Genomic DNA, 17,462 nt, shown 5'->3' on the forward strand with positions numbered 1-17,462 from the left:
GGAATGGAAACGACACAAGTGATGAAGTAAAGCAAAAAGAGACGAGGACTTGGCTGCTGAAGGTATTATATAGTTTGGTAAGGAAAAGTTAGAGTCAACAACCACTGACTCAGCACTTGAATCCAAATGCAGGACTGCACGGTGGTACAACAAGCAGAAAAGGGTAAATAAAAACAAGGACCCGAGTGAGAACAATTTAGACTTCACATGTTTGAGGTGCATATCTGACAAACTAGAAGAGATGTTTAAACTAGTAGAGGGAAATGCAGCTCAGGAGAGATATCAGGGCAGGGGCTAGGAGCTTTAGAAACCACCGCTCATTTACTCTTCACAGCACCTTGGGAGGTAGGCAATACGAGAAGACACAGGCTCAGAGAAGTTATGCAATTCACACCCAGGGTACCCAGCTGGTAAGAGGTGGCGTCGGGATTCAAATTCCTATCTTTTGGTTAAATCCAGTGCTCTTTCTAATACACAATGCTGCAAGAAATAATGATTTGGGTACACCTCTCCCTCCTCTAGTAGCCAGTAAGCTTTCTGAGAGACTGGCCTATGCCTTGATCATCTTTGAATGTGCAGTACTTAGCATAGTGCCTTTTGCTCAAGAATTGTTTGCCAATTTAGCTGGGAGTCATTTAATAGCTGGTATCCATGCTACGGGGGTGGCTGAAATCTCCAAGGTACAAACTGCATATAGCAAAGAGAAGGCAGTCATGAACAGAACCACGGAGCATCCTAATCTCAAGGGGACAGGGAAAATAAGATGACAAGTGGTTAAAGAGATGACGCAGAAAGAGGGTAGGCAGTGCCAACTAAAGCAGGCCATGAGTGCCAGACGCTTTACTGACATCAGAGGAGATGGGGGCAGATCAAAAAATGCTTTAGGGCTTCCCTGGTGGCGCAGTGGTTGAGGATCCGCCTGCCAATGCAGGGACACGGGTTCGGGCCCTGGTCTAGGAAGATCCCACATGCCGCAGAGCAACTAAGCCTGTGAGCCACAACTACTGAGCCTGCGTGTCTGGACCCTGTGCTCCGCAACGAAAGGCCACGACAGTGAGAGGCCCGCGCACCGCGATGAAGAGTGGCCCCCGCTTGCCACAACTAGAGAAAGCCCTCGCACAGAAACGAAGACCCAACACAGCCAAAAATAAATAAATAAATAAATAAAAATTTAAAAAACTAAAAAAATGCTTTAAAATTTAGAAATTAAGAAGTCAATTCAACCTTCAACAGGTGAAAAAGCAGGTTAAATTGTAAGAGGTTAAAGTGTTGGCAGCAAGAAAGTGTAAGATAATCAATGTTGACTACTCTGAAGGAATCTAATAGAGATTGTGCTTATTTATTTTTCTTTTACCATAAGCATCTATTAACTATTTTTGAAAAAGCTCGAAGACGAAAGGAAAATGAGAAAAAAATGTGGTGGTTCAAAGAAGTGGAGGGCTTCCCTGGTGGCGCAGTGGTTGAGGATCCGCCTGCCAATGCAGGGACACGGGTTCGGGCCCTGGTCTAGGAAGATCCCACATGCCGCAGAGCAACTAAGCCTGTGAGCCACAACTACTGAGCCTGCGTGTCTGGACCCTGTGCTCCGCAACGAAAGGCCACGACAGTGAGAGGCCCGCGCACCGCGATGAAGAGTGGCCCCCGCTTGCCACAACTAGAGAAAGCCCTCGCACAGAAACGAAGACCCAACACAGCCAAAAATAAATAAATAAATAAATAAAAATTTAAAAAACTAAAAAAATGCTTTAAAATTTAGAAATTAAGAAGTCAATTCAACCTTCAACAGGTGAAAAAGCAGGTTAAATTGTAAGAGGTTAAAGTGTTGGCAGCAAGAAAGTGTAAGATAATCAATGTTGACTACTCTGAAGGAATCTAATAGAGATTGTGCTTATTTATTTTTCTTTTACCATAAGCATCTATTAACTATTTTTGAAAAAGCTCGAAGACGAAAGGAAAATGAGAAAAAAATGTGGTGGTTCAAAGAAGTGGAGGGCTTCCCTGGTGGCGCAGTGGTTGAGAGTCCGCCTGCCGATGCGGGGGACACGGGTTCGTGCCCCGGTCCGGGAAGATCCCACGTGCCGCGGAGCGGCTGGGCCCGTGAGCCATGGCTGCTGAGCCTGCGCATCTGAAGCCTGTGCTCCGCAACAGGAGAGGCCACAACAGTGAGAGGCCCGTGTACCGCAAAAAAAAAAAAAAAAAAAAAAAAGCAGAAAAGAAGTGGAAAAAATTAGGATATTTGAACATGTTTATAAGTAGAGGGAAAGCAGCTGGTAAAGAGAAGTAAAGGAAGGTAGAGTAGTGGAGATAACTGACAAAAATGAACCCTGGAGGAAAAGGGGAGAGTACCCCTTGCCTTCCAAGAACTGGGAAGAAGCAAAAGTTTGGGAAGAGTTAGAGAGCAATTCTGAGATGCAAGGTGGTCTGGTGACAGCTGGAAAGGGAGTAAGCTCACAGCAGAGAGGTCTCAATCCTGGCAGTCAACTCAAGGCAAGGTTAATCCATTTAGAGTGATGAAGGCAGGGGTAGGATTGAAGGCTTCTAAAATGTAGAGATAGTTTAGAACAGCTGCAGTGAGGAACGTGACAAGAACTAAAAAGATGTAAAAGTAAAATGACTGCCAAGCCGAAAGGGCTTTATGAGATGAGAGAATGAATCTGTAATGACAGGTGAAGGATCAAATATCCCCAAGTTATTCTAAACTTTAAAAGATACAGCATAAACACAAAAAGTATGTCAGATCACTGCTGCCTGGACTTGATATGTTGATGTAATCTTTTTAAAAAGTAATTTGGCAATACATATCAAGAGCTTTAAAAATTTCGCACCCTCTGACCTAATTCCCTGTCTAGGAATCTATCTTAAGGTAATACTCAGGAACTCAGACAAAGATGGTCATCATCAAAATGGGAAACAGCGCAGTGGAGTGGAAAGAGCACTGGCCTTAGTCAGACTTGGGTTTGAATCCTGGCTCTGCCACCTCATAGCTGCATAACTTTGCTTAACCTCTCTGAGCCTTGGTTTCCTCATCTGTAGAACGAAGATGAAAACCACTAGGTTTACAAGGTTGTTGTGAGAATTAGAGATAATACACATAAAGCAAAGAAGAAAATGACAATTACTGTTTTAATAATTGTATAATTCAAACATCCCATAACTGAATGTTAGATAAAATACAGCATAGAGGCTTCCCTGGTGGCACAGTGGTTGAGGGTCTGCCTGCCGATGCAGGGGACACAGGTTCGTGCCCCGGTCTGGGAAGATCCCACATGCCGCGGAGCGGCTGGGCCCGTGAGCCATGGCCACTGAGCCTGCGAGTCCGGAGCCTGTGCTCCGCAACCGGAGAGGCCCAGGTACCGCAAAAAAAAAAACCAACAAAAAACCCCCAGCATAATCGGATAATGAAACACTGTGTAGCCATTAAAAATGGGACTTTCAAAGAACTTTAAAAATATTTCAGTCTATAGAATTACTTACTCATCATCTGGAGTGAGTTGGACAGGTTCATTAGTAAACTGAGAATCAAAGTTGTCCAAACCAAATTCCCCAGAAATATTTGGTTTAAAGGGAGGTACCACCTGCTTTTGCTCCATCTAGAAAAGACATAGTGGATGACAGCTCAAGCCTGCATTCTTAGAAATATTCCACCTCTACATTTCTCCTCTGTCCTCAGATATTTCCCAGTCTTATTAAAATGAGTTCCTAGGCATTGTTCTACAATATTCACAATGATGGAAATAATCTGCAAATCTGAACACTGATGCAGGCCTCAATAATATTACAACCTGCTCCATTAAATTAATGTTCTAAACTTTTACTGTTTCAAAAGCTTTTTTAAAAGCACTGAAGAGAGTGGTTTTAAATTATTTAAGCTGTGATATACTAGTTTTTCAATATTCTTTTAAGTTAATAAATTTTGGCCCAAGAAAATAATGAAACCTAATATATAAAACAGTCCACAATTTACATACCATATCCCAATCAACATTTCGGAAGAATGGGTGTCCCTGAATATCAGCAAATCCTGTTTGAGGATGACAACCCAATCGTTCCTTTGGGTCCTATGGTGGAAAGAAATGTTTCAAGAACTGGGTGAATATCCTGCTTTAGAATAAATCATCTTTGTGACCTGTGTTTTGTGTCTATTATATGATACCTTTATGTGTGAACTCAGAATGGTCTACCTTTCTTTTCTAGAAAGTGCAACACTAGATACTCAAATGAGTATCTAAAGCTTGTGACAAGTAAGATTTCCTCATGGCTCTCTCTCCAGCTATCCTTGTAATTCAAGTGGAGAGATGTCGCCACACCTTGCTAAAGAAAAATGGGAGGAAAAAGAGCAGCAGAATCAACTAGGCAGCATCCAGCTCTTTCTTTGACATGGGTTAGAGCGATAGTCAAAATATACAAACCCCCAAATTTTACAAGTTTGTTTTTTAGCTCAATTTAAAAGTCCTATGCCCAATTACAACAACCATAATCTGTGTATAGCGCAACGATACAACCATTATCTGAATCACTGGACTGAGAAGGGGCCTGCAACTTATAAAATTATCATGAATGAGAACATGTTCCCATTTTTCTTTGCAGTAAAAGGCATTTTGTTTTGCATACTGACACTTCTCACCTTCACTTTTCACTGTGTTAAAGCTTAGGTTTCCAGTTTAAATCTTTCCTCACATAAAATACTCGTTTAAAACAAGCTTGAATTTCTTATTTTATTAAAATTCATCATTATCTTATCTATTTATCTTAGAAAATAAATGCAGGGATTCCCTGGTGGCGCAGTGGTTACGAATCCGCCTGCCAATGCAGGGGACAGTGGTTTAAGCCCTGGTCCGGGAAGATTCCACATGCCGCAGAGCAACTAAGCCCGTGTGCCACAACTACTGAGCCCGTGCTCTAGAGCCCGTGTGCCACAACTACTGAGCCCGCATGCCACAACTACTGAAGCCTGCACACCTAGAGCCTGTGCTCTGCAACAAGAGAAGCCACTGCAATGAGAAGCCCACACACTGCAACGAAGAGTAGCCCCCGTTCGCTGCAACCAGGGAAAGCCCACACAGCCAAAAATTTAAAAATAAATAAAATTTGTTAAAAAAAAGAAGTAGATTGGTGTTAGAGAGAGGGCTCTTTAAATAAACAAACAAACAAACAAATAAATAAATAAATGCACATCAGCCTACTTTCTAACCTACCATTTATTTAAAATAAGATTTTAACATAAGAATTGGAAAATTGGTTGGTGTGGAAAAAACCTACACATTTGGTGTTAGAAGTGTTATGAGTAAAGATAGTTCAGAATCATAATCTTAGATAGATCCTAAAACTCTTCTAGCCTACCAACTGCAACAAACAACAGAATTTTCAGATGTTCAGATTTTTTAAAGCGCCAGTGATAGCATTTCATTTCTTCTGAATATTATCTAATTATAGGGTTGTGATAATGAGAATTTGTAGGGAACACTACTGCACTAAGTGCTCAATAAGTTAAGACATTCTATGAATAATTATCTAAAGAAAACTGAAAAACAGAGCTGAAAGTACAATTGAGGCTATCCCCAGAGATGCAATTTTTCCCTGAGTACATGGTATTTTTCACTTACATTAAAAACACCATATGTAATATAAAGCTGGGGGTAAATTATATTGGCAAAATGGAAAGAACACCTCATCTCGGGATCTAATTCTGTCAACCTACTCTTTGCTGAAGAGACAAGTTCCAGATCTAACTGAAAAATTACATACTCTGATGTTTTGGAATTTTACATTGCCTGAACCTCTCCTTACCAGCTTCATTTGTATAGAGATAAATCACTAAAGATTTTATACACAATTTATACCTTGTTGAGGAAGCTCTTCAGGACACTTGCAGCTTTTACAGACAAAGAACGTGGTATGCGAATTTGTTTTTCCAAAATAACTAGAAAGATAAAATTTACGGCATTATATTTACCTTTTACAGGGCTTTAATCTTTATATTTTTATTATGAGGTATTTAAGGCATTCTAGCAGAAAAAACCAAAGACATTACATACACTACCTAAGCGTCTTGTGTACTTTCCCAGTCCCATTCCTCTCCTTCCTTCTCAGAGACAGCCTCTATCTACTCTGAACAGTTTTTATTATTATATGCATATGTTTTATTCTTTGACTACCTTACCTTAGTTTCCTCATCTGTAAAATTGGAATAAAAATAATACTTGATTCATTGGGGTGTTATGAGGTTTAAATGAGTTAGTATCTGTAAAATGTGTGGCACATTACTATATTCAACTTTATTAGACGTTGCCAAATTATTCTCCAAAGCTGTTGTATCCATTTTCACTCCTGCCACCAGAGTTCCAGTTGCTCCATATCCTCACCAGCACTAGTATTATCAGACTTTAAAGTTTTTGCCAAATGTGTAGGTATAAAATGGCAGCTCATTAATGTTTTAATGTGCACACCCCTAATTAGTAGTGAGGTTGAACGTCTTTCCATATATTCCACAGCCAGCTGTATTTCCTATTACATGAAATATCCATTCATTTCCTGTGATGGCCTTAATTATGAAATGTAGAATTTTATGGCAGTCTTCGCACTTCTTTGGACTGTGTGTTGGTAGGGGAGGGGTCCTTGTGCTTGTCTGCTTGTTTCCGTTCTGTTCAATTCTTTGTATTTCCAATTGTGCGGCTTTTTTCTTCACCTTTTGATCCCTCTTATCTTCTTGGTACTCTGCTTTTTCCCCATATTGCTGTTGGACTTATGCATTCAGCCTCGTGGTCCAGGTGAAAAGACTGTCCTCTCCAGCTACACAATTCTTTCCTCCAATCTCTGTCACGTACAGTCTGAAGGAAACTCTTTGTTATGTTTTTGAGTATGAGAAGGTAACTGGCAAATGTGAACAGACTAAGAGGTAGGAAGGATAGATGAAAACAACAAAAACAACAAAAACAAACTCAAAGCCTCACGTGTTAAGGACTATATTGTCCACATTATTCTCCTCTTTCTTACTCAAAGTAATAACTTGAGCCATCCTCATTCATGCTCTAGAATAGATTATTCACAGTGAATCTCTGTAAAACACTGCAAATTACCTTGAAAAAGATAATCCTCTGTGTTTTGATCAGGGTTATCCGAGCTCCCAACAATATCAAATGGAGACCTTCCTGCCATCATCTCAAACATTAGTACTCCAAGAGCCCACCAGTCGACGCTGAAACCTTCAAAAAGAAATTTTAAAGCAACAAATTATCCATTCTGCATTCTAAAAAGTCAGTAATTTGAGATTCATTTTATTACATAATAAAAAAATAAACATAATGAAAAAGTAAACTTGAAATGCATTACAACTATCATGGTAGGCATCGAGGATTATAGGAATATTTCACTTATCAAAAAGGGGAGGTACCTAAAAGATAACTTTAAAAATAAAATATGGAAAATGGAACATAAGTTTTGCTTCCCAAATATGCCTGTAATTTCAGACTCATAGCCTGTATCTAATATTTTGTTTTGAGGATATAATGAAATTGTATTTGAGAATAACCTTCCTTGATCTGAAACGTGATCTTCTGCTAGCTGACTAAAGATCCCTGAAGGACTTTGGAACTGGATTATGAGCAGCTATCATAAATACCCATCCTCCTTTACAACTGCTGGAATCAAAGGGCCAGAATCCAAAGGGTCAAATGTTTTCTTGAGATAAACATATCCTCTGGTTCCTGAAAAGCAGACAATCTTTCCTCCATCTTTCAGATTCCTGGGGGAAATACTCCAGGAAATCTGAACAATCTTCCAGAGGTTTATGACTCTGGAGTCACATGGCTGATTAAATCCCAACTCTGCCACTTTCTAGCTACATGACCTTGGGCAAGTTATTTAACCTTTCTGTATATCAGTTTCCTTGTTTGTAAAATGTGAATTAACAGTGCTTACCTCATAGGATTATTAAGAGGATTAACTTAGTTAACATATGCAAACTGCTTAGAATAGTGCCTAGTACTCTTAAGTGCTTGCTACTAATAAAATATTATTTAAATTTGCACCCCCAAATACTGCCAAGGTCCCACCGTCTCTGATTTCAGAATCTGGGTGTTTTATGTAGGTTTTAAGAAGATCAAGGAAGTTTATGTTAATAAGCTCAGTATTGAAATACTATAGTGTACTATAATGCAATTGGTACCACATTTAACCACCCTTCTAGCACATAGCCAAAATACCACCAATTTATTACCATAATCTTCTCCTCTTAAAATTTCAGGAGCAATGTAATTAGGAGTACCACAGAAAGTGCTGGTTGTATCTCCTGGCCGTAATCCTTCCTTTTATTAAAAAAAAAAAAGAAAAAAAATAATAAGATGCAAAATCTGTTTTAAATTCACCTCTTTTATTTCATCTATCACATAAGGTCAGCATCTATAGGTAATAATATATTGAGCTTAAATAAAATATCACTAGCACAGTTGCCTTTATTATTAAAATCATGGGTTTTTACTAAATACCTTAAAAAAAACCTGTCCTCACTAGATGTAGGTAAAGAGTCAGTTCAATTAAGATAAAAATTGCACTTAAAATAATTTATACTCAAGTAAAATTGTAATAGAAAAACTTAAATTACATGAGTAAAAGGAATCATATTTTATGAAGAAAAGAAGCTCTTTAAATCCCACCTCCTAACACAACCACTGCTGGCATTATGATGTTTCCCTTCTGGTCATTTCTCCTAAGGCACACGTTTTTTGGTTTTGTATTTTAATAGCTACAGGATGGAGGAAATTAAGGTAAAACACACTAATATGTATAAATAGAGAAACTACAAAATAACAAATGGAAAAATCACCAAGAAGTTAAAACAAACTTGTATGTAGCTAACAACACAGCCTCAAAATACAACTAGTAAAAATGGACAAAATTATTAAGAGTATTTCACAATCCCTGCTATTGTCTGAATGTTTACGTGCCCCCAATATTCTTATGCTGAAGCCCTAATGTGATAGCATTGGGAGGGGGGGCCTTTGGGGAGGTAATTAGATCATGAGGTTTGAGCCCCATGATGGGATTCATGTTCTTATAAGAAGAGAAAGAGAGCTAGCCCCTTTCTCTCTCCCCACCATTTGAGGATACAATGGGAAGACAGCCATCTGCAAACCACGAAGAATGCCTTTACTCTTCTGCAAACCAGGGGGGGTGCCTTCAGACACCAAATCTGCCAGCACCTTCATCTTGGACTTCCCAGACTCCAGAACCATGAGAAATAAGTGTTTGTTGCTTAAGCCACCTAATCTGTAGTACCTTGTTATAGCAGCCTGGACTGATAGTACAATCCCCAATCATGACAGGTAATTTTAACACATCTATATAAAAAAATGGAAGGTCATACCAACAAAAAAATTAGTAAGCAGAGAAAGATTTGGACAAAAGCTAGAGTTAAAAATATGTATAGTTTACATACATATAGAATATATATATATCTATGTGTATGTGTGGAGAAACGGAAAAGGAGGGAGAGACTCCTTGAATGCAAAATAGAGATTACATACCCTTTTTAAAGTACTTTTGGGATACTGACCAAATACTAAGGCATAAAAGAAACCTCAATATATTTCAAAGGACTAATATCATTCAGATCATTCTTGGGCCACAGGCAAATAAGAAAGAGCCAAAACAATCTTGAGAAAGAAAAGAGTTGGAGGAATCAAGCTCTCTGACTTCAGACTATACTACAAAGCTACAGTAATGAAAACAGTGTGGTACTGGCACAAAAACAGACACATAGGTCAATGGAACAGAAATAGAGAGTCCATAAATAAGCCCATTCACTTGTCGTTAATTGGTCTATGACAAAGGAAGCAAAAGTATACAATGGAGAAAAGACAGTCTCTTCAATTAGTGGTGCTGGAAAAACAGGACATCCACATGTAAAAGAATGAAATTAGAATATTTTCGCACACCATATACAAAAGTAAACTCAAAATGGATCGAAGACCTAAATATAAGACCAGAAACCACAAAACTCCTAAAAGAAAACATAGGCAGAATACTCTTTGACATATACTGTACCAATATATATATTTTTTGATCTATCTTCTAAGGCAAAGGAAACAAAAGCCAAAATAAACAAATGAGACCTAATTAAACTTAAAAGTTTTTGCACAGCAAAGGAAACCACTGACAAAATACTACTGGAATACTACTCAGCCACAAAAACGAATGAGATTTTGCCATTAACAACAACATATATAGACTTGGAGGGTTATTATGCTATTGAAATAAGTCAGACAGAGAAAGACAGATACTGTATGCTATCACTTATATGTGGAATTTAAAAAATAAAACAAACAAATGAATATAGTAACAACAACAAAAACAGACTCACAGATATAGAGAATAAACTAGTGGCTACCAGTGGGGAGAGGGAGAGGGAGAGGGAGAAGGAAGGCACAAAATAGAGGTAGGAGATTGAGGCACAAACTACTATGTATAAAATAAATAAGCTACAAGGGTATATTGTACAGCACAGGGAATATAGTCCAATTTTATAATAACTATAAATGGACTACAATCTTTAAAAAACGTAAATCACTATGTTGTACATCTGAAACTTACATAATACTATAAATCAATCATACCTCAATTAAAACTAAAAATAATAAAGAGATAGTCTAAATACAAGCTGAATAATATTAAATATACAATTAAGCATCTGCTTTTTTTACTTTATAGCTATGTAATTTCCTACGTAATTACAGACTTCCTATTATTAATAACTACAAATCCAACTCAACATATGTACCTAGAATCTAACCATTTCCCTATTGTTAAATTACATGGCACAAAATTCCAAACAAAAAGGTTGGGGGGGAAGATATACACTAAAAATCAAGCCTTCCTCCCATTCTTGTCCCTGACGCATCCAGTTCCAGCTCCCTAGGGACAACCACTGTCATGAGGTTCTTATGTGTTCCTACAGAGATATTCTGGGCGTGATGTATGTATTTGTCTTCAAATTTTACACTATTATATATAACACTAACACAAACATCTAGAAGAAATACTTAGTAATATATGTTGTGACTCCAAGGACTTTTTTAAAGATCTCTAACAGGGATATATATGTTATTTTTGTATACAGGCATACATGGAGATACTGCAGTTTGCTTTCAGACCCCCATTTATGACATCACAATAAATTGAGTCACGTGAATATTTTTGGTTTCCCAGTGCATATAAAAATTATGTTTACACTACACTGTAATCTATTAAGTGTGCAAAAGCATTATGTCTAAAAAACAAAGTGAATACCTTAAATAAAAAATACTTTAAACACAACATTGTAAATCAACTATATTTCAATAAAAGTTAAAAAAAAAAACTTTATTGCTAAAAAGTGCTAACAAGGACTTCCCCTGGTGGTCCAGTAGTTAAGAATCTGCCTTCCAACGCAGGGGATGCGGGTTCGATCCCTGGTTGGGGAACTAAGATCCCACATGCTGCAGCGCAACTAAGCCTGCACGCTGCAACTACTGAGCCCGCATGCTCTGGAGCCCATGCGCCACAACTAGAGAGAAGCCTGCGCACTGCAGCAAAAGATTCTGTGTGCTGCAACTAAGATCCAATGCAGCCAAAAATAAATAAATAATAAATAAATAAATATTTTTAAAAAATGCTAACCATCATCTGACAACACAGGGTTGCCACAAAACATCAACTTGTAGAAAACGCAATTATCTGTGAAGCACAGTAAAACGAGGTATGCCTGTACAAGAAATAGGAATGTGATTTAAGTTGTTTTGTATAATGGGCAATGGCTCGACATACAGTCTTATGGTGAGTGACATGCACTTTCAGGGTAAGACTCAGAGGCAAGGGATGCAGTCTGTTAACTTGTAAAAGAACTATACTAAATCATTCACCTTTTGACTGGATATCTGAACATAGGCCCATCAGCTAAATTATTTACAGCATAACATAGATATTATTATAACACACTCTGCTGATAAAAAATAGTTAAAGGCACATCAATTCACAAAATAGCTGGTTTTTCAGTCAATTAAAAAAATCAATGTTCATAAAATATTCCAAACATAACTCTGAAGATGTTAATTGCAGTTTTCATATGCCTCCAGTCATCACTATTCTCTGCATTCTTTTTAAACTTTTTTAATACATTTTTTAAAGTCTTTATTGAATTTGTTACAATATTGCTTCTGTTTTATGTTTTGGTATTTTGGCCACAAGGCATGTGGGATCTTAGCTCCCCGATCAGGGATCAAACCTGCACCCCCTGCATTGGAAAGTGAAGTCTTTTTTTTTTTTTTTTTTTTTTTGTGGTACGTGGGCCTCTCACTGTTGTGGCCTCTCCCGTTGCGGACCGCAGGCTCTGCACACGCAGGCTCAGCGGCCATGGCTCACGGGCCCAGCCGCTCCGCAGCATGTGGGATCTTCCCAGACCGGGACACGAACCCGTGTCCCCTGCATCGGCAGGCGAACTCTCAACCACTGCGCCACCAGGGAAGCCCCTGGAAAGTGAAGTCTTAACCACTGGAATGCCAGGGAAATCCCCCCCCCTTTTTAAAAAATATTTATTTATTTAGGCGACGCAGGATCTTCATTGCCGAGTACGTGATCTTTAGTTGTGGCATGCGGGATCTAGTTCCCTGACCAGGGATCAAACCCGGATGCCCTCCACTGGGAGAGTGGAGTCTTAACCGCTGGACCACCAGGGAAGTCCCTGCATTCTTTATATAAAAGTATCTAGTGAGAAACTACAGAAATTAAATTAATTAAACTAAAGAAAGTATTTCTGGAGAAATTATGAAAAAAATTTTAAATGATTTAGATTTACCAAAGAATAATTATAAGGAAAAGAAATTTATCCAATATATGCCCAGGGTCAGACATTAGGTAAGTTTAAATACTGATGTTAAGTCATAAGATAAGAACATTCAAATTTCCAGGGGATTTATTTCCCATAAGGTTTAACATCGGGCGTAAATATGTTAGTTGGAAAAGAGACAAAGTACTGTTGGTTAAGTCTCTGAACACAAGTTCCAATCCTGGTGTCATTTGCTACTAATAACACCAAATAGCTCCTGGAGAAGGAGGCAGAAAAGGAGGTAAGCAAGACAACCAATTTAAAGAACTACTGAATAAAACCTCTCAGATTTATCAAAGATCGTGATTAACTTGATTGAGGACCTCTGGAAAGAATGGGAATATATAACAAACCACTATTATTTTTCATTGAGTAATAAAAAGATCAAGTGATTTTTCTCTAATAATATCTTCCAGGCAAAACAGGATGCCCAAATTTCTTTGAATAAAAAGAACCAGGCTCTGGAGGCACTTCCCTCAGGTGAATGGGGAAAGGCAATTAACACATTCACATGCTTGTTGCCAAATTCACTGTCTGAAGATAATTCGGTCCCAGCTATTTTGACAAGGAGAGTAGCCCCCTACACATTTCCTGGAAAAAGATTGGACCCGTAAATGAAACATTGTTACAAAAAGAATAAAACACCAAGAAATAAAGGACATGTCCTGAGAGTAACTAAAATTCTTGTTTTGCTTTACTGAATTTTATGTCAGATATTTAAATTTAAATATATAAAAAATGTTAGATTTCCTAAGAAAATCTTGAGTGCATCATTAAGAGTCACAATTAAATGGCAAAAACTGGAAGGTGATATGCAAGCAGTTGTTTTAAAGTTGTGGGTTTGTAGACAGTTTTTACCTCCAAATTTTCTTCAATAGTGTCACAACTTTGAAGACAAAAAATTACAGACAATAAAAAGAACTTGACTCTAATAGCACATATAACACTCACAGAAAATATGGAATTTTGTAAATGGCTAGGAAATCAGTACATTTGTCTTTGTTTAGGATACTTTTTGGAATTCTAGCACAAAGTAGCACTTATTTCCCCATCATTAAATACAAAGTTATTTGACTGAAACAATTTCCTGAGCTGCTGAGATCTTCTGAACAACTAGAAATTTCCCCTCACCTTACACATGCCATAGTCAGTGAGTTTAATGTGTCCTTCAGAGTCCAGCAACACGTTGTCCAATTTCAAATCTCTATAAATTATACCCCGTTCATGAAGATAATTTAATGCTAGACTGATTTCTGCGGAGTAAAATCTAAAATAAAACGAAAAATTATTCATTTGATTCAAATTTTTAAATTGTGGTAAGTGCCTACAGAAAGGTATTTAAATCCTACTCCCATCTGCAAACCAGAACATCAAAATCATGTCAAAAGATTTTTTTCTCTCAATGTTTTTAGGAACAATACCAAAACACAAATTGAAGTGCCACTTTAAGATAGCTGAGCCCTAAACACAATTATAAAGTTCCAGTCTAAATTAAACCCATACTTTTCATAAGGTTTAATTTGAAAGTCTCAAGCAGGGATTCTTAATCTGGGCCCTTGGATGGACTTCAGAAAGTCCACACTCCTACAACTGGACGCCAAGTTGTATGTACACAGACACCTTCTACAGAGTTTCCATAGCTTTCATCACTTCTCTAAGGGATCAGTGACCTCCCGAAATGCTAAGAACCACTGATTGGTCTAAAATAGAAAGAATACCAAAAGCTGACCACTCAAACCATAAAATCCATACCAAAATTCTAGAAAAGGAATTAAAAGAAATTATTTTACAACAGAAAGAACTTTTCAAAACTGCCACCAACTCATTGGCGGTAAGCAGAATTTTTGACCTGAATAATGAAAATGAAACACCCTAGCTGGTTTCTGGCTGCTTTGGTGAATGTTATCATGATCATGTTTGGAGGTACATAATACACACCTTCCAGCTACTTAATTCTAAGAATAGGGAACTTGAGCTCTTATCCTATACTCTGGTTCTTAGAAAAGCAAAGATGATATAAAACCAGAACGGGCACTGTAATACAATAAAAATAAGACTATTTTCCCCAAGTCCAGCTGAACAAACAAGGAACAAATACCGGCTATATTCACAATTCAAAATATCATCTGTGGCTTTGCCATGAAGGGTGACCATTTGCTAAAGCCTAAATAAATAATGAACATACAGTAAATTAAACAACAACAACAACAGCAGTTTGGCCCTGAGAAAAATTAATACACTTTATACCGTCTTATAAAATTGAAAGCTATTATCTCTTTTGACAAGAAATATCAATGAATAGCAAGATTTCCACTAAATAAGTTATTTTTTAAAATAAATCTCTAGCCTTTGTTACATACATATACAAACTCACATGCTTCATTTTGGCATTACTCTTGTGAAGTGCAAAAGGGTAGAATTACTGCTAATTATGAGTAAAAAACAAAACAAAACATGGCACTCATGGATTAAACTTCTTATCCAAGGCCATGATCCTTCCCCACCTAAGTCCTCCAACAACTTACAATCCTGTATAAGAGTATCAAATTAAGGGCACTAAACAAATAAATGATATTTAATACTCTTTTCTTTTATTAATCAACATGTATGGGATCAGAGTGGGGGAAGCCAAAGGCAGAACAATTCAGAAATTATAATTATGGAAGAACAGTCGATTACATAATAGGTTAAGAGGAATTGTTTTATTACTCTCAAGTATATATGAATAATAATCCTCTAATGAAAAACTGTCAGTGATCACTGCAAACTTGATAAGATTAAGAAGTGTTTATAAATTCATTAATTATCTTAGTGGCTGATACTGAATAGATAAAATATTTGAAAATAATTGAGTTTCGTAGACTAAAGGTTTCTGTTTTAACATTGTTTGTACTTCTCAATTGCTTATAATTATATTATATATGTAATATATATCACATTATAATATAATTTAACTTTTAGCTCAGCCTTTACATGACTTATAAAGAATTAGCTCGTATCAAAATAAATGATTTATCTACTGTTTTCAACCACTGGCATATAAAAAGTCCCACAGCTCCTCCCACCAAACTTCAACACAAGCAAACAATAAACAAAAAACTTACCTGGCATGTTCTTCAGGAAGTTTTCTTTGTCGCTGCATATGAAACATTAGATCTCCTCCATTAACATACTCTATGACAAAGAACAATCTAAAAAACAGGAGAGAACACATGAAACCAAGATCCAAAATAAGGTGGTGTAACTTTGCATTTTAAAACTATAGAGACCAGGGCTTCCCTGGTGGCGCAGTGGTTGCGAGTCCACCTGCCGATGCAGGGGACACGGGTTCGTGCCCCGTTCCGGGAGGATCCCGCATGCCGCGGAGCAGCTGGGCCCGTGAGCCATGGCCGCTGGGTCTGCGCGTCCGGAGCCTGTGCCCAGCAATGGGATAGGCCACGACAGTGAGAGGTCCACGTACCGCAAAAAAAAAAAAAAACTATAGAGACCAGTCACAGCATAGAGAGCATTCTACATGATTCACCCTTAACAAAAATTACAGGAATTTGGTGGAAACAAAGGGTGACTGGAGTAGAAAGCTGTTTAATCACAGAAGATACAAGAAAGTAAATCAGAAAGATAATTTGTAACCTGCTACTTCTATTCTAAAGTATTGGGTTGGCCAAAAAGTTCGTTTGGGTTTTTCCATAAGATCGTAACGAAAAACCTGAATGAACTTTGTGGCCCAGCCAATAGTACCATTTGCAATCCAGAGCTCTCACTCCCACCCCAATTTTAGAATGTGCAATGTGTAAGTCATTTTCAACCGTCACTTAAGGCAAAAGAAGTTAGAATCTATCCCCCTAATTAAACTCTAGGAACATTTAAGTTCTAAAACTAGAATCTTGGTGATATTTAAAAGGTTGGATTTCAACTGCCATAATTATGACCTGGCTATTTTTTTTTTTTTTTTTTTTTTTGTGGTACGCAGGCCTCTCACCATTGTGGCCTCTCCCGTTGCGGAGCACAGGCTCCGGACGCACAGGCTCAGCGGCCATGGCTCACGGGCCCAGCTGCTCCGCAGCATGTGGGATCTTCCCGGACCGGGGCACGAACCCGTGTCCCATGCATCGGCAGGCAGACTCTCAACCACTGCGTCACCAGGGAAGCCCTGGCTATTCTTTTTTTTTTTTTTTTTTTTGCCCAAAGCAGGTAATTTCCTAATGCTGATTCAATGTCAAATTGATATCACTGGTTGGAGTATGAGTAGCAGGAAATTACAAGCATAATACTGTTGTGTCTGTCTCCATGTGACTTCCACTTTAGGAATTACTGCAGAAAGGGTTCTTATTGTGTAATACACCAAAATGTGTAAAACCCAGGTATCATTCCATTATCTTTCAATCTTACCTGCTTTCTGTCTGGAAGCAAGAATGCAACCCAACAAGAAAAGGGTGATTAGATGCCTGCTCAAAAACATGCTTCTCTGTCTGTACCCAGTCAATATCCTATTTTAAAATACAAAAGAAATCTATGTCAAACTGAAATGATATCATCAAAACTATGATAAATTTGTTCTAGTAATTCTATTACCATAAATGCAATTATTAACTAGGCTAAATATCAA

General features: G+C 37.8%; 1 protein-coding gene across 1 annotated transcript in view; it reads right to left on the minus strand.

Moving 5' to 3' along the window:
• PRKCI (protein kinase C iota) overlaps window positions 1-17,462 on the minus strand; it is a gene marked incomplete at its 5' end in the record, with an annotated part of 79,720 nt that overhangs the window by 2,165 nt on the left and 60,093 nt on the right. The window contains 8 exons of the mRNA XM_079704806.1: window positions 3,475-3,590; window positions 3,969-4,058; window positions 5,841-5,920; window positions 7,077-7,202; window positions 8,216-8,303; window positions 13,988-14,123; window positions 15,961-16,047; window positions 17,246-17,343. Coding sequence (XP_079560932.1) covers window positions 3,475-3,590; window positions 3,969-4,058; window positions 5,841-5,920; window positions 7,077-7,202; window positions 8,216-8,303; window positions 13,988-14,123; window positions 15,961-16,047; window positions 17,246-17,343 — 821 coding nt within the window. The remainder of the gene's footprint in view (window positions 1-3,474; window positions 3,591-3,968; window positions 4,059-5,840; window positions 5,921-7,076; window positions 7,203-8,215; window positions 8,304-13,987; window positions 14,124-15,960; window positions 16,048-17,245; window positions 17,344-17,462) is intronic.

Source organism: Hyperoodon ampullatus (assembly GCF_949752795.1).
Source record: "Hyperoodon ampullatus genome assembly, chromosome: 5".
NCBI classification, from domain to species: domain Eukaryota; kingdom Metazoa; phylum Chordata; class Mammalia; order Artiodactyla; family Ziphiidae; genus Hyperoodon; species Hyperoodon ampullatus.